We start from the raw sequence: 21,871 nt of genomic DNA, 5'->3' as shown, positions 1-21,871 counted from the left end.
CCCCTCATCAGGCTCTCTGCTCAGTGGGGAACCTGCTTCCTCCTCTCTCTCTCTCTCTCTCTGTCTGCCTCTCTGCCTACTGGTGATCTCTATCTGTCAAATAAATAAATAAAATCTTAAAAAAAAAAAAAAGAATTTGGGGCCAGAAAAAATTTGCCACTCTTTATTAGATTTTTTTTAGTTTGTCACACATTGAGAACTAAGTAGAAACCTTTATGTATTAGCAGATAGAGATCTTTATTTAATTGCTAGGGAGTTTGGAGCTTAATTATAATAAGTTACTTGAATTTTTCTCAGACAGCTTTTTTTTTTTTTTTTAAGAAGGTGGGAAGTTGTAGAATAGAATAATTGGAGTTGTTAATATAATTTTTCTTTTGTATTCCCTATTGACATTAGGTTTAATAGGCACTGGTCTTTATTGTATTTGTGTTTTTATTGTAATATGTATTCGTGTATCTATTTAGTTACTGGTTGTTTTTAGAAGAGGAAGGGATAGTGAAGGAAATACTCTTTGCATGTAGCAGAATGTTAAATGCTCCCATGGTTTTAAAATAGGTGATGTAGAAATTACCTTAAGCTTTTTAGTGTTTAGCATTGTATTTAGGTTAAAGACCTTTTTTTTACACCGATTGTCTCATTAGAAGCTTCAGTTAGTATATTAAAGACACATGTTTATTTTCCTTTTATCTCTTTTCATATATTTTATTCATTATTATACCTGTCATATCCCTGGCCTCCAAAAATAAGCTTTAAAGTAATTTATGGTATGTCACTATTTTCAGGTATTCGTGTTTTGTTTTTTATAACTCAGGCTTGGCTGTATAGAATAGAAAAGAAACCCCAGATCACACAGTATCTTAAGTAAGACAGATTTTTTATTTTTTTATGTAAGAAGTCTGAAGGTAGGCAGGTCAGGTCCTTCTACTTCACAGGCTGTGGTCCTATGATGTGGCTCTCATCTTCATGTTTCAAGGAAGTTGCAGGAGTTGTGGCCTTCATAGTCTTGTTTATTAAGACAGTAGGATGGAGAGTTGAGAGAGGAAATTCGCTCTCTCTTTTAAGAAGTCCTCTTGGGGTTGGCGCCTGGGTGGCTCAGCGGATTAAGCCTCTGCCTTCGGCTCAGGTCACGATCCCAGCATCCTGGGATCAAGTCCTGCATTGGGCTCTCTGCTCAGCAGGGAGCCTGCTTCCCATTCCCGCCCCTGCCTGCTTCTCTGCCTACTTGTGGTCTTTATCTGTTAAATAAATAAAAAAATCTTGAAAAAAAAAAAACATGTCTGAGTCTAAAAGAGCACTTAAGAAGTCCTCTTGGAAGTTCCACATAAAACTTATACATACACTTTACATACACTTCTCTTACCTCTGGGATTTAAAACATAAAATCATCATCCTTTTTAGGAAGGGTCACTTACTCAGATTTAGATCATGTCATTGTTCTTTCCCATGTCAATCTTTGAGGAGTATCATGATTCTGTTCAATCATGCCTTATAGGATAGAGTTTCCAGGATTTAGTGGGACATCCTATACTAGGGATCATAGAATATCTTCTGCACCCAGCATCCAGAGATAGAAGATTACTTATTATTTCTCACTCACTTTAAGAAAGGAAATATTTCAGTCTTGCTTTGTCACAAACCAAGGCTTTATAAGAATAAACTGTTTATTTTAGAATATTTCAACCATATATAACAATAAAGAGCAGAGTTTAATGAAACTCTGTATACCCACCAATTATTACTCATTTTTTTTTTTTTTTTAGATTTTATTTATTTATTTGACAAAGATCACAAGTAGGCAGAGAGGCAGGCAGAGAGAGGAAGGGAAACAGGCTCCCCTCTGAGCAGAGAGCCCAATGCGGGGCTTGATCCCAGGACCCTGGGATCATGACCTGAGCCAAAGGCAGAGGCTGTAACCCACTGAGCCACCCAGGCGCCCTCAACTCATGTCTTATTTATACTCTCTCCTATTTTATTCTTCCTCCTACTCTGGGTTATTTCAAAGCAACTCCCAGACATCATATCATTTCATCTATATAGTCTTTAGTATATATCTCTAGAGATAAAGATTTGTTCAGTAAACATAACCACAGTACTATGAACCTATTTTTTAATGAACAGTTTTGCTTTAATATCATTAGATACCAAGTCAGTGTTCAGATTTCTGTAGTTGTTATAAATGGTTTCTTACAGTTGGTTTATTTGATTTGGGATCCAGACAAGGTCTATACCTTGGATTTGGTGGTGATTTCTCTTTCAAATCTATGGGTTTACCCTCTCCTTTTATATTTTATTTGTTGAAGAATCTGGATCTTTTGTCTGTACTTTACTACTTGCATCCCCATGGCATCCTTTAATATGTTCTATTCCCATGGGTTTCCTGCAAAGTGGCAGATAGATCTAAATACCTAGATTGCTTCTTATTTTTATTTTGGAAAAAACACCTCATGGATGGTGTAACATACTTTTCATCACAAGACAGATTCCAGGTGTCTCTCTTCTGTGACATTAGAGGCTATGAATGATTGCCTAGATTGTTCTGGGTTTTTTGTTTGTTTTTTTAAAATGTGTGTGTGTGTGTGTGTGTGTGTGTGTGTGTGTGTGTGTGTGTGTGTGTGTTTCTTTTAAAGATTTTATTTTAAGCTAATCTCTATACCCAGCATGGAACTGACAATCCTGAGATCAAGAGTCACATGCTGTACTGACTGAGCCAGCAAGGCATCCCTATGGAGTGTTTTTTTTTTTTTTTTTAAGCATCCTCCAGAGATGATTGCTTTTTTATTAGTATTATGAATGCATGGATTTTTAACAAAGTTGATGTCTTTTATTCCCAATGTAGAACACTAACTGTATAAACACTTGTGTTTGGTTTGTGTTGGCTTGTGTTCTGATGATGTGACCCCAGTAATCTTTGATAGTTTTTTCAGACCAAGGCTTTTTAATTTGTGATTTAGGGGTTCATTAGAAGGAATCCATCTCCTAAAATGATATAGGAAGTTTTTGTATGTGTATGTGCAGTTTTTTTTTCCGAGAAGTTCCATAGCCTGTAACTAGGTTTTCAAAAGAATCTTGACCCCTAAAAATGAGTTAGCTATAAATTCTCCTGAGGACTCCTGGTTATATACAGTATAAGGAATAATAATAAGGAAATTGCTTATGTGTAGTTGGAGAATCAGAAGCAGATTATAGTGGGATGAGAAATGAGGGAGCAATAAGGAAACAGCAGAACTGTCAAGAATGAATGTGGGGAGAGAGCACAAGCTATATGTGGATATAGTCAAACGGGTTATTTTTGTTTGTTTTGTTAAGTTAGGAGAGTTTTGAGCATGTTTAAATGTTTGCCATTTCTCCATTATTTACTAACTCATGGTGGTACTTTTACCGTATTACTCTCTCCTGGTAGCCTTTCACTTAAATGGGTGGTTTTCCCTTTCCCATAATAATTCATATATAGTTCTGTTTTGACACTTGTCTCTTTGTCATAATGGTAGGTTTTCTTTTAATATCTCTGTTTCTAAATTATCAGTTCCTCCAGGACTTGTATCATTTTACATGTATCCCTAGTGACTACCTGCTACATAATATGCTCAGTAAATGATTATGGAATGGATATGTTAAATATCCAATTATCTTATTTTCTGGTAAATTGGTTATTTTCTTTTTGGGAATTCAAGAAAGCTATTGCTTTGGTTTGAAACTTTATATCTTATATTTTGATCATTTCTATATAATGTTCTTTGAGAATGTTGGCAGTTTATTAGACCCAAACCACAGTTGCCCTGAAGTATAGCCAAGGGAATAGCTTTAACTACCTTATTAGATGTTAGATGGACTTGGAATCTTTTCTCAGTTCTATGTTGACTAACGTAAAGAAAGTCCTATTAAACTATTTGGGTTCTTCACTCATGAAAGAGAAAATGGAGTTGAGCTTATTACATAAAACTAGATTTTTTGAAGAGAGTCAGAGTTGTGTAGTTAGAAACTCAGATCATAAAAAGGAAGACCGAAAAGATTTGATGTTTGTATGGGTATGTGCAAAGAGCTTTATGAAGGTAGTGGAATAGTATATTTCTTTACAGAAATTTTTCATGATAATTTTAGGAAAACAATAAAATGTCTGATACCAACTTTAGATTATTTCCTTTTTACTTATATGATTTCCCCTTAGGGTTTTATTGTTTTACATATATTATACCTGTCCTAAAAGAAACTTGGAGCATTTTGTATTATCTTAACTCTAAAACAGTTTATGGGAAGGGAATTTTTGCAGGTATCTGAATCCTGTTTGTCTTCTTGTTTTATCATTTGCGCTGAGCGGGATACCTCCAGACTAGTAAATATCTCCCCAGAAGACTATAGGTTCCTTCAATTACTTTTACAAAACTCAACACAAATGCCATTGCATAGAGAAGGTACATCTTATATGAATGAATCCTTGTTTTGTTCCAAGTCCTTAAAAAACATTAATTTCATGTGGTAACCATTTAGTAAATATTTGTTGGATGAATGAGTGATTGTGAGAATCTAAGCATAAGCTGTAACTTTAAACTGACATAGGAAATACTTGGAAAATGATAATTAAGGCAGATAAAATGACCAAGTTAGTACTTTGCTACATTGAAAAGCTAAGATGATGCATATGGTAGCTATTATTTTCCTAAAATATATTACTTCTTTTTAAGCGGGAAAAAAATTGTATGTGGTTTAAAATGAGAGGACGTCGTGTATGAGTATTATTTCTGGGCAGTATAAATGGCTTCCTTCATTTTGTTCTTAGTAGGCAAATTCTGTTGTGTTCATCATTCTATTTAGACATTCAATTAAGTCATGAAATATTCTTTTCTTGACTTTGATGAAACCATCATATTCTGGTTTTCCTCCTATCTCTTTTCCACTTATCTTTAACGTTCCTTTTCATTGACCTCTTCCTCTCACCATTCTTGGAGTTGTTCTTTGTTCCTGCCCCTTCTCAACTTTACCTTCTTTCCCATAACTTCAACTCACTTATTCTCTGATGATTCCCAAATCTCTCACTGCAGTTGACAACTCCCTGGTGAGCTCCAGATCCAGACTCCTGCACATACCTCAAGCTCAGCATATGTAACAATAATTCATTTTCTCCCCATTCAAACTTGCCCTCTTCCTCTGTTTTAGTCATTCAGTTTTAGTGCTACCTTTGTCTGCTCTTTGTTGTACAGTGAGAGACTTCCATCATTCTCTACCTACAGAGGGCTACCAGATCTTGTTGTTTTTATCATTTAAATCTTTCTCTAATTCATTCTCTCTATCATCATTACTCTTCCTTAGTTCAGGTCACCTAATTTCTCATTTGTGGTACTTTTGCTATCTGTTAATAGGTTGTCTTGCCTGTAATTTTGTCTCGTTTCAATCTTTTTCTCCTAAGAAATAGCAGTGAATATTTTAGATGGGTCTTGTTTTTTATCCATTCTTTTTTTTTTTTTAATCCATTCTGATACCTTCTGTCTTTGTATGGAGCATCCTGTCCATTTACTTTCAGAGTGATTATTGATAGATATGAATTTAGTGCCATTGTATTACCTGTAAAGGTGGTGTTTTTGGAGATGTTCTCTATTCCTTTCTAGTCTTTGTTGCTTTGGTCTTTTTCCCCCTACTCAGAGTTCCCCTTAATATATTTTTGCAGGGCTGGTTTAGTGGTCATGAACTCTCTTACGTTTTGTTTGTCTGAGAAACTATCTTTCCTTCTATTCTGAATGACAGCCTTGCTTGATAAAGTATTCTTGGTTACATATTTTCCCATTCAGCATGTTGAATATATCCTGCCACTTTCTTCTGGCCTGCTAAATTTCTGTGGACAGATCTGCTGTGAACCTCTGTCTTCCTTTGTAAGTTAAGGACTTTTTTCCCCTTGCTGCTTTCTCTGTGTATGTTGTGAATTTGGCTATGATATGTCTTTGTAATGGCCAGCTTTTGTTGAATTTAGTGGGAGTTCTCTGTGCTTCTTGGATTTTGTCATCTGTTTGTTTCCTCAGATTAGGGGAAGTTTTCAACAGTAATTTGCACAAACAAACCTTCTGCCCCCTTTTCTCTCTCTTCATCTTCTGGAACTTCTATGATATGAAGGAATTAAGGAATTGCTGAGTTCCCTACATCTACATTTGGGATCCAGTACATTTCTTTCCCTCTTCTTAGTTTCATTATTTTCCCTTTACTTTCTACATCACTGATTTATTCCTCTGATTCATCCATTTGTTGTTGTGGCATCCGATTGACATCTCAGTTATAGCATTTTAAAAACATTTCGGCCAGACTAGTTTTTAGTTCTTTTATCTCTAGTAAGGGATTCTCTAGTGTCTTCTATGCTCCCTCCCCCTACAAGTCCAGCTAGTATCCTTGTAATTGTTGTTTCAAATTCTAGTTTAGACATCTTACTTATATCTGTTTTAATTAAATGCCTGGCTGGCTGTCACTTCTTCCTTTTCTTTTTTTGGGGGTGAATTCCTCCATCTTGTCATTTTGGAGGTCCAATTAAAATAAAATTAAAGGGGCGCCTGCGTGGCTCAGTGGGTTAAGCCGCTGCCTTCGGCTCAGGTCATGATCTCAGGGTCCTGGGATCGAGTCCCGCATCGGGCTCTCTGCTCAGCAGGGAGCCTGCTTCCTCCTCTCTCTCTCTGCCTGCCTCTCTGCCTACTTGTAATCTCTCTCTGCCAAATAAATAAATAAATCTTTAAAAAAAAATTAAATTAAATTAAAATAAAGGATGCTAGATCCTAGGTGTGTTGTGTTTTGGTCTGTTTGTTATGAGAAGGTCGATCTAAAAAATAAAATAAAATGTTTTATGTATTAAAAACAAAAAAGAAAACAAAAAAAACCAAGAAAACCCCCAAAGAAGCTACATCCTGCTTCTCCTAGAGCTGAAGCTTTGAAGTGCTCTATGACTGGTAGATTTGGTGTGGGCAAGCGGTTTGTGCTGGTCTTCTGGAGGAGAGGCCTGCTGCTCTTATTCTCAGGTGGACTTGTCCTAGTGGAGATGTATCTGCAGGGTGCAGGGTGGTAGAGCTTGGTGTAAGCAGCTCTGGCTTCCACTTGGTTATGTTTTGCTCACTGAAGTTGATTAGTGTTGATGGGGGACAGAGTTGGGGTGGGGAGAATGGCTTCAACCCACTCTTATTTCAGGACTGAGAGCTCATGCCCATCACTCCTCAGGAAGTCCTCACAGACAAGCAAACAGTTACCCCTCCTTTGTCTCCAGCTTCCATCAGATCCCCACCTTCACCCTGTCTGTGTCCAGGCTGGATGACTGCCATGTGGTACAGCACCCCTGTATTTTATCTCAGGCAAAGAGTTTTTGAAGTTTCAAAACTTCAAACTTCAGAGACCCCCTGAGGCTGGACCTGCACTGATCCTCTGGGGGCGGATCTCATTGCACTGTGGCTGGTGCTGGTTAGTCCCAGAAAACTGCCACACAACTGCACAGTGGCTTGGAGTTTAGAGTAAATCATAGCACAAAGCCACTGCCAAGGTTTGCTGCCCTCAGCCATCTTCTTTGTTCCTGTGCTGCTGAAGAGGGCAGCTCAGTGGCGCCTGCAGGGTCTTTACCCCCACGGAGGCCATATAATCTCTGCCAAATGCACTCCAAGCAGGGGAACTCTTTTTCTCTGTGGGACCCAGGGCATCCTCCGACCATGCTGCCCACTCCCTCCCTGGTTTCCACCCTTCTTCCCTGCAGGAGTACCACTAAGGCCATCAGGCGTGACCTTGGTGATGGTGTTGAGCTCTGAAACTTCAGACTCTGCACTTCACTATTTACAAAAAATGCAGTATTTAAACTTTCTCCTTTCCTCAATCAGTGGTTTTGGGGAAGGGTTTTTTGGTGCAGCCCCCTGTGTGTGTTTTTATTCTTTTTTACTCTTTTTAAAAAATTTAATTTGGGGCGCCTGGGTGGCTCAGTGGGTTAAGCTGCTGCCTTCGGCTCAGGTCATGATCTCAGGGTCCTGGGATCGAGTCCCTCATCAGGCTCTCTGCTCCGCAGGGAGCCTGCTTCCCTCTCTCTCTCTCTCTCTGCCTGCCTCTCCCATCTACTTGTGATTTCTCTCTGTCAAATAAATAAATAAAATCTTTAAAAAAATTAATTTTATTTCTCCAGTGTTCCAAGATTCATTGTTTATGCACTGTACCCAGTTCTCTATGCAATATGTGCCCTCCTTAATACCCATCATGAGGCTCAGCCATCCCACTACCCGTCTTCCCTCCAAATCTCAGTTTGTTTCTCGGAGTCCACAGTCTCTCATGGTTCATCTCCCCCTCCGATTTCCCCCTATTCACTTTTTCTTTCCTTCTCCTGATGTCCTCCATGTTACTCCTTCGGCTCCACAAGTAAGTGAAACCATGTATAATTGACTTTCTGCTTGACTTATTTCACTCAGCATAATCTCCTCCAGTCCTATCCATGTTGATACAAAAGTTGGGTATTCATCCTTTCTAATGGCTAATAGTAATGGTAATATTCCATTGTATATATGGACCATATCCTCTTTATCCATTCATCTGTTGAAGGGCATTTTGGCTCTCTCCACAGTTTTGTGACTGTGGCCTTTGCTGTTCTGAACAGTGGGGTACAGATGGCCCTTCTTTTCACTACATCAGTATCTTTGGGGTAAATACCCAGTAGTGCAATTGCAGGGTTATAGGGTAGCTCTATTTTTTAACTTTTGGAAGAATCTCCACACTGTTTTCCAAAGTGACTGCACCGCCCTTGCATTCTCACCAGCAGTGTAAGAGGGTTCCCCTTCCTCCATATCCTCTCCAACACTTGTTTCCTGTCCTGTTAATTTTGGCCATTCCAGCTGGTGTAAGGTGGTATCTCAGTGTGGTTTGATTTGAATTTCTCTGGGCTAATGATCATGAACATTTGTTCATGTGTCTGTTAGCCATTTGCATGTCTTCTTTGGAGAAGTATCCATGTCTTCTGGCCATTTTTTGATGCCATTATCTGTTTTTTGGGTGTTGGGTTAGAGGAGTTCTTTATAGATCTTGGATATCAACCCTTTGTAGTATCATTTGCAAATATCTTCTCCCATTCCATGGGTTGCCTCTTTGTTTTGTTGACTGTTTCCTTTGCTGTACAGAAGCTTTTTATCTTGATGAAGTCTTAAAAGTTAATTTTCACTTTTGTTTCCTTTGCCTTTAAGACATATCTTGAAAGAAGTTGCTGTGACCGATGTCAAAGAAGTTACTGCCTATGTTCTGCTCTAGGATTTTGATAGATTCCTGCCGCATGTTGAGGTCTTTCATCCATTTCGAGTTTATCTTTGTGTATGGTGTAAGAAAATGGTCAAGTTTCATTCTTCTATATGTAGCTGTCCAATTTTCCCAGCACCATTTATTGAAGGGACTTGTCTTTTTTCCACTGGATATTTTTTCCTGCTTTGTTGAATATTATTTGACCAGACAGTTGAGGGCCCATATCTAGACTCTTTACTCTGTTCCATTGGTCTATGTGTCTATTTTTGTGCCAGTACCATGCTGTCTTGGTGATCACAGTCTTGTAGTAAAGCTTGAAATCAGGCAACAGGATGCCCTTCGCTTTGTTTTCCTTTTTCAACATTTCCTTAGCGATTCGGGGTCTTTTCTGGTTCCATACAAATTTAAGGATTGTTTGTTCCAGCACTTTGAAAACTGCCAGTGGAATTTTGATCGGGAAGGCATTGAAAGTATAGATTGCTCTGGGCAGTATAGACATTTTAACAATGTTTATTCCTCCAGTTCATGAGCATGGAATGCTCTTCCATGTTTTTGCGTCTTCTTCAGTTTCTTTCATGAGTGTTCTGTAGTTCCTCGAGTACAGATCTTTTACCTTTTTGGTTAGGTTTATTCCCAGGTATCTTAGGGTTCTTGGTGTTATGATAAATGAAATCGATTCTCTATAATTTCCCTTTCTATATTTTCATTGTTAGTGTATAAGAAAGCAATTGATTTCTGGACATTGATTTTGTATCCTACCACATTACGGAATTGCTCTATGAGTTCTAGTAGTTTGGAGGTGGAGTCTTTTGGGCTTTCCATATAAAGTATCATGTCATCTGGGAAGAGAGAGAGTTTGACTTCTTCTTTGCCAATTTGAATGCCTTTTATTTCTTTTTTGTTCTCTGACTGCTGTTAGTAGGACTTCTTGTACTTTGTTGAACAATGGTGGTGAGAGTGGGCATCCTTGTGGTGTTCCTGATCTCAATGGGAAGGCTGTCAGTTTTTCCACATTGAGAATGATATTCGCTGTGGGTTTTTTATAGGTAGATTTTATGAAGTTGAGGAATATTCCCTCTATCCCTATACTTTGAAGAGTTTTTATCAGGAAAGGATGCTGTATTTTGTCAAATGCTTTTTCTGCATCAATTTAGAGAACCATGTGGTTCTTGTCTCTTCTCTTATTGATTGGTTCTATCACACTGATTGGTGAATATTGAACCACCCTCGAATCCCAGGGATAAATCCCACCTGGTCATGGTGGATAATCTTTTTAATGTACTGTTGGATCCTATTATCTAGGATCTTGTTGAGAATCTTGGTGTCCATATTTGTCTGAAAATTTTTTTGATGGGGTTTTTTCCTGGTTTGGGGATCAAGGTAATGCTGGCTTCATAGAGTCTGGAAGCTTTCCTTCTGTTTCTGTTTTTTTAAACAACTTCAGGAGAATATGTGTTATTTCTTCTTTGAATGTTTGGTAGAATTCCTCATGGAATCTGTCATGTCCTGGACTCTTGTTTTTTTGGAGGTTTTTGATCACTCCTTTAATCTCACTACTAGATACTGGTCTTTTCAGGTTGTCAGTGTCTTCCTGTTTCAGTCTTGGAAGAAGTTTATAGGTTTCTAGGAATGCATGTATTTCTTCTGTGTTGCTTAACTTGTTGGCATATAACTGTTGATAATAATTTCTGATGATTGTTTCTATTTCCTTGGTGTTAGTCATGATCTCTCCCCCTTCATTCATAATTTTATTAACTTGGGTCCTCTCTTCTTTTGGATTAGTTTGGCCAGTGGTTTATTAATCTTATTCTTTCAAAAAAACAACTTCTAGTTTCATTGATGTGTTCTATCATATCTCTAGTTTCTAACTCACTGATCTGTGCTCCAATCTTAATTATTTCTGTTCTTGTGCATGGGATTGGCTTAATTTATTGTTGATTTTCTAGTTCTTTAATGTATAAGGAGAGTTGGTGTATTCGGGATTTTTCAGTTTTTTTGAGTGAGGCTTGGATGGCTATGTATTTCCCCTTAGGACCACCTTTGCCATATCCCGTAGGTTTTGCACCAATGTGTCTTCATTCTCATTGGTTTTCATGAGCTGTTTAAGTTCTTCTTTGATTTCCTGATTGATCCAAACATTTTTGAGCAGGATGGCCTTTAGTTTCCAAGTGTTTGAATTCTTTCCAAACTTTTTCCTGTGGTTAAGTTCCAGTTTCAAAGCATTGTGATCTTTATCTTCTAGTCTTCCCTCTCCACTCCCTTAGGGAGTCCCAATAATTCTGACACTGGAAAGCTTCATGGTGTCATTTATTTCCCTAATTCTGTTTTCATGGCTTCTGTTTGTTCCAGGCCTCCTCCTGATCCTTCTTTTCTATCAGTTTGTCTTCTAGATCACTAATTTGATCTTCTGCCTCATTTACCCTAGCTGTTAGAGTATTTAGATTAGATTGGATCTCATTGATAGCATTTTTAAGTTCTGCCAGATCAGCTCTCACTTCTGCCCTTAGAGATTCTGTGTTGCCACTAATGGTCTTCTCCATCCTAGCCACTGCCTGGATAATTGTTACCCTGAATTCCAGTTCCGCACATGTTGGTTTATGTCCACATCCAATCTGTGGCAGAGGTCACAGTCTCTGAATTTTTCCTCTGTGGGGTGTTCCTTCTCTAGTCATTTTGGTGAGAGGTGGTTGAGGGAATATATATATCAACCCATGATCCAGTCAAGGTGCACCTTGGAAAGTTTCGGAGCAATCGGAAGGCACCACCGAGAGAGAGAGAGAAAGAGAAAGAAAAAAGAAAAGACCCAACCAAAATGAGCCCCCAAAGTAAGATTTATAAGGTATGTAAACAAAAATGAACAAACAAAAGACCAACAAAAGTAAAAGAAAAAAAGAAAAAAGAAAAACCCAGCCAAAATGAACCCCAAGAGTAAGATTTATATAGTACAAAACCAAAAGTAAATACATAGAAACACTGACAGAAGAATAAGATGAGAAGGAAGTTATAAACTCTTGATGTGTGTGAGAAAGGTTATTTCAGTTCTTCCTGGGTGTATCTTGTTATTTTTGTTATTGGGCTCAACTTTCCAGAGATGGGGGGAAATTAAAACTGGTTTATATATAGGGGTAGTATTGAATAGGGAAAAAGGATTACCTTGAAGCTTATATCTATCTATCTATCTATCTATATATATATATATATATATATATATATATTTTAAAAAAAGAAAAAGAAACACAGGTATATATATGAAAAAAGTTCAAGTTAGAAAGTCATTATGTTGTATTAAATGTCTAGTTGTAATGGTAAGTAGATTTAAAAAAGAAGAATCGTGAGAACAAATTAAAACAAAAAGTTGTATCTATGAAATATACAGGTTTTGAGACAATACTGGGAGCTTAATATATTGTTTTCCCCTGATTTTGGGGTTTTACAGTTTTATGGGGACCCTGTGGTTATTGTCCTCTTGTTCTTTTGGCTTGTCTTCTGGAGGAGGGGCCTGCCCTGTTGTTTTTTAGTTAGTCTTGCTTGGGGTGAGTCACTCTGCCCTTTTTCAAGGGGCTGGGCTCTGTAGAAACCGGTTTTTCAGGCTTTTGTTCTCTGGAGGTTTTTGTACTTTGGCGACTTTTTGCGGCTTTTTGGAGGGTTAGCGCAAAGTAAACTGTGGGCATCCAGACCAGTGCCTCAGAGAGAATCCTCAGTCTGCTCCCCTCTGGATGGTCTAGAACACACAGACTCCCCTTCTGGGTACTCCATTGAATACTGCAATTTCCCACAGGTGGTGCGCACTCCCAGCCACCATCTCAGTGGTCACCCGAGGCCCCCGCTTGTCCCTGTACCCCCGTGCCATTAAAACTGCCATGATATTGGTCTGGACAAGCCTGATGCCAGTGGCTGCCATTGCCGGGACCGCTGTCTGGAGTCCATGCCCTCGTCAGGTGCACTCAGACCTCATAGCGCAGGTCACAGAAGGCTGAGGGTCCAGGAACCTCTTGCAGAAGCCTGCGTCAGGCTCTCTCAGGCACGGGCAGGGATGTGCACAGCCCCAGTTATGATGGAAGCAGCAGAAAGCCATGGCCTCAGGGACCACCAACTGGGGCCCCCACCAGGATCTCTCAGACATGGAGGGGGGGTGCCGGCTGTGACTGCCCTGGGACTGTGGGCTTAGGTCTGTGCCTGTGGCCACCTGATTCTACCAATTGCGCCTTTAGACCCTTTGTTCTTTTTGAGTGCTTTTAACCAGACTCCAAGTTAATGCTGGTCTCCAAGCACAGGGCACTTTCGTATTAGGGTAGTTCTTTCCAATGGGTCGCTTCTGGTGGCTTTCTCCCCCTTCTGTTTATTTCTGATATCAGTCCCAAGTGCTCCCACTCCACTGTACCTCTCCACTGGTGTCTTCGGCTCCTGTAGAGATCTAGAAGTGTATAATCTTACATCTCAGGCTGATTTCATGGGTGTTCAGAGTGTTCTGATGGATATTTAGCTCAATTCAGGGGACTGGTAGAACCAGGATCTCCTACTTCTCAGCCATCTTGCCCCTTCTCCTTCTCTTTCTTACTCTTGCTCTTTCTTCATTCTCTCTCTTTTGCTCCTCTCTCTGCAATCAGAGCTCCTACCCCTCCACAGCTCCCATGGCTCTTTTCTCCCCAAGATCAACTCTGCAGCTCCTGCCTTCCTTGAGTTGGTCACCTTTTCTGCTTGTAGACATGTAGCTTTGTTCTGTCCTCAGATCGACTTCTTGGGTATTCTGAATGACATTTGGATAGATTGATATTTATCTAGCTGTTTTTGAGGGAAGAAGCAAGCTTAGGGTTGCCATACTCTTCCACCATCTTAACCTTAAACCAACAGTGAATGTATTAAAATGCAAATCTCATATCATTCTCATGCGTGAAGTTATTCAGTGGCTTCCATTATTGGCCAGTCTAGGGACTATAAATCAAATGCCTATAGATAATCAAACAAGTAACATAAATATTAATATTAATAACAATAGATATTTACAGATTGCCATTGCTGTTTACTGTTTTAAGCATTTAAGTATAAACCTTATTTCACTTAATCCCTTTAATGTAGGTGAGATTATTATCTCCATTAAATAGATGAAGAAATAAAAGCAAAAGTGTATTGCTAACCTGCCTAAGATCTGAAGAGTCAGAGTTAAATCTAGACAGTTTGGCTTCATAGCCTAAATTCATTCTTAACCATAATGCTATGTACTGACTCCTTGTGAAACAGTCTTTGGTTTGATATAATCAGGGGTGGAAGACTGTGGCAGTTCTCTAGAATGTATGCTTGGCTGAAGAGGACAGTTATCACTCAGCTTCAGATCATTGTTGACATATAAGAATGTGTGTCCAGTGTTGTCAGATCTTCCTGTTTTTTGAGAATAAGGGGAATTTGAGACTTCTATAAGAAATATCCTTTTTTTAAACATCAGTAACTAAAAACTAAACAGGGTAAAGGCAAACCAGATATCTCTGTAGGCTGCAAACAGGTAGCCTATAGTTCACAGCCTTTCATTTTTAGCACAAAGATTCCTTTTCTAGCTTCATCTCTCAAAAATCACTACTTGTATTCCGGTTACACTGGATAGTTTACAATTCTTGTAAATCTTGGGCTTTTCCTGTGCCCTCATAGAAGTGACTTCATCTGTCTGGAATCCCCTTTTCCTTACCCCTCCCTTTCCCTGCCTTCCTTATTAAATGGCTTATTTCTCTTTATTTTTCAAGACTTAACTTTCCTGGTTGGTACAGGAGGTTTTACTTTTTTTTCTATGCCCTGTCCTTATCTCCATTAGTTCCTCCTCTTATTTCCTCCCAGTATACCATATGCATGTGGGTAGTCATCTGTCTGTCTCTTTCTCTCTATCCAGATTGTAAGTTCTTATTGTCTGAATCCTGCATGTGTTCATCACCTAGGTGTTAGGACATTTAAAACATTTGGCTTAAAAGCACAGAGGAAGAACACTGATGGACTCACATTACCAAACTGTAGATTTGAGGGTAGTCGTGGGAGTTATCAGAACCAGGGCTTTGGATGCTGACAGGGTTTTTGTTGTCTTGGGTCTCCTCTCTCTGTGAGTCTGCTTCATTCAGTGTTACTTTAGACAGTCTCTGCCATGGACCAGGGGCTCGTCCAGGCTCACATCTTTATACCTTCCATCTACCTCTAGTTAGAAAGATCCCAGTTGGGCACTCCAACTTGCTCAGCTATGTCAGGTTCCCACCCCAACCTACCAACATGAGTCCAAGGCAGTGCATGTGTATATGTGCATACACATACCACTCACTCACTCTAAAATCAGGAAAAATTTTCCTTAGTAAGTGAACTTAAGTTGTCACCTGACCAAGAATTAGCCAGGCTCTGAGGAAGGAAAGAGTGGTTCAACTTGTACAGAGACCCAGTAGAAGGATACCAAATACTTCTTTTGTGGGGGGGGGGGTAGGGGTTGCTCAGCCAGAGCTGGGCCCGAGGCACAACACCTGCTTCATGGTGCTAGGTTTGCAGCCACAAGCTCTGAGCTCCTGGAGAGAGAAGGCACAGGACAGTCTGAGTAGCCCTGGCTCAGGAAGGGAGCAGGCTCCCTGGGGACCCTGTTGCTGAGTTGGGGAGCTGGGTCAGACATGGGGAGGCAGACAGATGTGGAGTCACCACTTAAAGGTGCCCAGATGCTTCTTTTATAAGGATCATGGCTGCTTTAAAAAAAAAAAAAAAAAGTAGATTGCAGGGGGTTAAGGGATGATGCACATAAATCATCGTGCAGGAAAGAGTTAACATAAAAGGCTTGACTGTTAAGTTTTGCAAGGCCTTGACTGGCATCTGGGAACCATGATTTGGGGAGGGTCTCCATCATTTCCACCATCCATAGAACTGATGAGAGTGGCTTGCTGTGTCTAAACTGTACAAACAGTGGTTTATGCTGAACATACCTGCTTTCCTCGTGGAAGTTTAGAACTTTGATATGTGCTAGAACTTTAATATGTGCTAGAGGGTGCCTACGTAACCTGCCCCCAGTGAAAACCCTGGGCACTTTCTTTTAAATAGCTTCCCTGGTGTCAGTTTCTCACATGCTTTCACAGTCTATTGTTAGAGGAATTAAGCATGCCCTGTGTTACTCTACTGGTGGAGAACTCTGGAAGCTTCATCTGGACTATGCCCAATGTACCTTTTGCCTTCTCTGATTTTACTTTGTATCACTTGCTCTAATAAATCATAAGACCATATGCTGAGTCTTATGGGTCCTCCTAGTGCATCATCAGCTTGGAAGTTGTCTTGGGGACCTCCAAACACAGCTCTTTAATCTGGGATTATAGGTGTGGGCAAGAAAGGTTAGAAGCCTGGTCCAGCTGGTCCGGGATGTTGGAACTGACTTGAGTTATTAAAAGTAGAATTGATAGGACTTAGTGATTGTTTTCATGTGGGGAGAATAAAATAGGAAAGTATCAAGGATATCTAGAGGTTTCTGACTTTAGCAACTAATTAAGTGGTACTACCCATTTATTAGTGGAGCAGTGTCAACAATAGAAGGAAACTGAACCTGCAGTAAAATGATCTGTGTGTATTCAAGTTCAGACCTGGGTGCTTTTTAGCTTTGTTAATAGAGGCACATCCTTTTGAAACTCACATGTCCAACTGAGACTGTTATGAGGCTTGGTTGAGGAAATTTCTAAATTATTAGCTGGATGTAAATATTATGATTTTTGAGCTATCATTTATTAAGTACTGAATATGTTCCAGAAGTTACCAGGCATTTTATATATTGTTACCACTGTTTTTGCATTGTTATAGTTTTAAATTGAATTTTTAAACTCAGAGTACCTAAAATATTGGTATTTCCTTTTTAAAAAATTTTTTTAGAAGTTCTGTATTATCTATTATATTCTTTATAAGGTTTATATGGTACTAGAAGCGGGTGAAGTGTTGGTTTTAAACACTAGCTCCTAGACAGTGTTGTTAATCACATAATGTCCAGTAAGGGGATTTGCCAACATTACACAGCTATTCAAGGTTGAGTGACATTAGCACTCTGGTCTTCTAAAACAGAACACACTTTACACTATGCTAAATGCTTCTCATTTACATATTCTGTGGATGAATAAAGGAATGTTGCTTTTAGGGTTTCAGATCAATTGGCAGCAAATATAATATCCCATAATCTCATTTTATTTACTACTTAAATTTTGAACAAAACCAATTACATGTTTAAAGAAAGACATATACTTGTGAAATGGTCTTGAGTACAAAATGTCTAGATTTCAAAGAAATAATGATCTTCTCTTTCTCTTGTAGACCATTTCACCTGCATTGTGAAGGTGCTTTTTACCCTTCTATACACACAAGCTCTTGTGGCACTTTCAGTTAAATGCAATGAGGAAGATAGGTCAGCCTGGAAACACACGGGAGCTCTCAAAAAGGTTAGTGTCTTGCCTGACTTTGTCATTTAGTGGTTTGGTTAACTCATTTAAGTTGGGGGTATGAATAAATGAGATTTGGTGTTTGAAAGGCAAACTTTTGGAAAAAAAAAACTTTTGAAAAAATTTATTTTGAAAAAGAAAAAAAAAAACTTTTGAAAAAAAAGTATTTCAATTGAAATGGAGCACCTTTAGGTTAAAAAAGTTAAAAATGTTTCCCTGATCAGTGAGGTCTTTTGCATCTGTCTTTAAACCTTGGCCTTTTTTCCCTTTTCTTTCTTCCTTTCTTCCTTCCTTTCTTCCTTCCTTCCTTCCTTCCTTCCTTCCTTTCTTTCTTTCTTTCTTTCTTTCTTTCTTTCTTTCTTTCTTTCTTTCTTTCAGATTTTATTTATTTATTTATTTGAGAGAGTGAGGAAAAGGTCAGAGGGAGAAGCAGACTCCCCATGGAGCTGGGCGCCCAATGCGGGACTCGATCCTGGGACTCCAGGATCATGACCTGAGCCGAAGGCAGTCGTCCAACCAACTGAGCCACCCAGGCGTCCCCTTTTTTCCCTTTTCATATGGGAAGTTTTGTTTTGCTTTTGCTTGCAAGTCTTAAACTTATAAATTATAAATTATAATTTAGAGAAATTATAAAAATTGTGCCAGCCTGTGAGCAAGTAATAAAATATCTGCAGACTTACCTATTTTACTTATTTGTCATCTTTTCTTCTCCTTGCTCCTGTTTCCAATCAATCCAAAGATGGGTTTCGACTCATCACTAATGAATTAAAAATCCTAGCCTTTTCTTAATTATGCTTCTTCAAATACTAATTTTTCCATGCTAAAAAAATACATAAGTGGGAAGCCTGGGTGGCTTAGTCAGTTAAGCATTCGGCTCTTGGTTTTCACGCAGGTCATGATTGCAAGGTTGTGGCATTGAGCCCCATGTCTGGCTTCGTGCTGGGCATGGAGCCTGCTAAAGATTCTGTCCCTGTTCCTCTGCCCCGCACCCCTCCCCTCTTCAAAAATATACATGAGTTCTTAGCAAATTTAAAGTTTTCTGGTTAAAATTACATAAACAATTTAGAAAAAGTATGCAAGTTTAGTTAAACGTAAGTGTTTTCAGTGACTTCAGAACGAAAGTGATACTGTAGAACTAAAGAGCTGACTTAGTGGTTTGGCTGAGGCATAGGTAAAATAAAATTAATTCAGTGTTTATTGGGGAAGTTGGTAGGAAAAAATAGTAAGTGCAATGTTAATTAAACCTATTGATTGGTTTATAGACCCTTCAAGAGGTTTTAAACCTTACTGAAAGGTTTGTATTAAAATTGTATCTACTTATATGAAAGGAAAGTAAACTTACACATGAACTGAATTCAATATAGTCTTCACTTTTATACTAGCTTACTCACAAACCATGATTATATATACAAAAATTTAATATAGTATCACCAAGTTCATTATGTCATAATTAGGGGTATTGGTTTTGGCTTGAATGCTAAGCTGAGGTCCTGCCACTAAATAATTCATTCTTGGATAATTTTACCTTCTATAATTATCTTTCTTTTTTCTAAATACTCTTTCTAGTTTTTTCCATAATCTAAACATTTAGATATAAAGCAGATTGTAAATAATAGCAACAATAATATTTACAAGTAGTGAAACATATCATTGTGATTTCTGTAACTATTCTGCATCATTCATTCCTTTTTAAAAGTTTCCTTCTTCTTTTACTTCCTTCTCTCACCCCCTTCTTTACTTCTTTCCTTTCTTCATTGAGTCTCACTTACTCATTACATTCCTCATTTTCTTATCCTTCAGATATGATAATTCCAATGAAAATAGATTTTTGCCAGCTCTAATCTGGTCCAGGGCCATAAAAATATAGGTACTATATTTTTAAAGGATAATGAAGTTTTGTTGTGCTGGAAAAATCATTATTACAGTTGATATAAATTGTTTTCTTTTGGTTGGTGGAATTTCTGTTAAAAGACTATATTGGGATTTCATAACCTGAGGTCCTTTCCTTTCCTTTCCTTTCCTTTTGTTTTGTTTGTTTTGCTGAGGAGTGGGACCATAGCATCCAGCATATTCAAAGGGCCTGTCACTTGCAAAATTTGAAGAACTACTATAATTTAGACAAAGTATCTGCCCACACATAACTGTTACATGTCTCAACCTCTGATCCTTTTCTTCATTTAATCCATATATCTTAGCCATCTCTCCCACTGGATTCTCTCTTTTTCTTTTTTCCCTTAAGATTTTATTTATTTATTTTGGAGAGAGAGAGAGCACGAACAGTGGGGAGGGACAGAGGAAGAGGGAGAAATAGACTCCTTGCTGAGCAGGGAGCCTTACACAGGGACCCTGGGACCATGACCCCAGGGGAAGCAAGACGCCCAACTGAGCCACCCAGGTGCCCCCTCTTTGGATTCTTTTGATCTTAATTCTAGTCTTTCACCGATGGCCTCAGAAATACTCCTCTTAAGCTTTACAACCTTACTTGTAAATTCAAATATTGCCTATTTAATCATATGTTCTCCTATGACTTCTTATGTATGAAATAAAATTATTTTCTTATCTAATAAATCTGGCCAGAAGTTCTCCATAAAAGAGTGAATATTACATTATATTTCACTTCCTGATCTCATATAGTTCCTGCCATGTATGAAAGAAGTGCTTAAGGTATATTTTGATAATAATGACTTAAAAGCTGATTATCACTCTGTAACTCACTTGGATGATCTGAACATCATTTATTTTTATTGGAGGGTATTTTCCTCATAAGTTAGAAGGTATTTGACTTGAAATACTTCTCTGTTGTTGTACTATAAATCTCTTACTGAAGGGTATACTGAATTTAGGAAGCCTTTAGGCTGAATTGTTTATTTTTAGAAACTTTTTTTTTAAGATATATATATTTTTTAATTTATTTGTCAGAAACAGAGGGAGAGAGAGTGAGCGAGCACAGGCAGAGAGGCAGGCAGAGGCAGAGGGAGAAGCAGGCTCCCTGCCGAGCAAGGAGCCCAATGTGGGTGGGACTCGATCCCAGGACCCTGGGATCATGACCTGAGCCGAAGGCAGCTGCCTAACCAACTGAGCCACCCAGGCATCCCTAGAAACTTTTTTTTAAAAAAAGATTTATTTTGGGGTGGGTGGTGGGGGAGAAGCAAACTCCCTGTGGAGCTGGGAGCCGGACGCGGGACTCCATTCCAGGTTTCTGGGATCATGACCTGAGCTGAAGGCAATTGCTTAACCACTGAGCCACCCAGGCACCCTATTTTTAGAAACTTTAATATGTCACATTGATTATAAGCAGCAAAATCATGGTAATATTATCTCGAGTCTTCTGCATTTTGAGTTTAAGTGAATTCTGCCTATTTAAAAACAGCTCTGATTAAATTAATTTTAAGAACCTAATGTATTGCTGTTTTAAATTTAGTGGTATATTAATTGTTGTGAATTATATATAACCTATAGGTCATCATATTTGGCAAGTGGTCATCCGCTTGGTTAATTTGGCAAGAGTGGGATGGATCACATGATTTAAAGAGTGCAGTTATAGAGTCAGAGGACTGTTTTTGTAGTTTAGAAGCAGGGCATGATAACACTACATGGCTGAATGATATGACAGTAAGAGGAGTAGTTTAAAGATAATACAAAGAATTGATTATCTAGACAAGTTCCAAGGTCAAAAACTCCGGTGCTACCAAAATAAATTCTATCAACTAGACAGCAGGTACTTATTGCTCAGATTTTTGTTATGCAAAGGGAAACATATAAAATACAAAGTATAGTTCCTGACATTTTGGAATTTACTCTCTAGGTGAAGAGAGCACAATTACCCATGAGAAACAATAGAAAAACTAAGTATCATCAAATAACAAATTCTGTAGCTCAGACAACTAGTGCTTATCAGACTGTCAGGATGAGCATATATCCTAAAAACCTTATTAACATAAATTTGAATTTACAAATAGCCATTATTTCTTTCTTATAAAAAGTATAGCATCATTAAGCTTGATTAATTTGTAAACAGTTATTTAATATAAGTATCTATACATTCTTTAATAAGCATTATCCTATATTATTTTTACATTAAATTGTTTTAACAAATCCTGTTCAAGGAATTCAAGGGAAATTCTAAAAGAAAAAATTTATGGTCTGTGATTTCTTCCATTTCATGAATGTATGATTTTGCTATTGTAATGAGTATATGTATATATTCCTTCTGTTGGCTTTTTTCACATCATATT

At 38.3% G+C, this 21,871-nt stretch overlaps 1 protein-coding gene and 1 long non-coding RNA gene across 3 annotated transcripts in view; one reads left to right on the top strand and one right to left on the bottom strand.

The window, feature by feature from the left end:
* Positions 1-21,871, top strand: part of UBR3 (ubiquitin protein ligase E3 component n-recognin 3) — a 241,053-nt gene that overhangs the window by 198,013 nt on the left and 21,169 nt on the right. The window contains 1 exon segment of the mRNA XM_082689242.1: positions 17,512-17,636. Within this exon segment, the coding sequence (XP_082545368.1) occupies positions 17,512-17,636 (125 nt within the window).
* The window catches only part of LOC309843637, a 135,819-nt gene that overhangs the window by 111,374 nt on the left and 2,574 nt on the right, over positions 1-21,871 (bottom strand). The gene's annotated exons all lie outside the window — the stretch shown is intronic.

This window comes from Mustela nivalis, assembly GCF_964662115.1.
Source record: "Mustela nivalis genome assembly, chromosome: 11".
Classification (NCBI taxonomy): domain Eukaryota; kingdom Metazoa; phylum Chordata; class Mammalia; order Carnivora; family Mustelidae; genus Mustela; species Mustela nivalis.
Note: the sequence above shows the minus strand (reverse complement) of the source record. Positions and strands in the feature narration are given on the sequence as shown.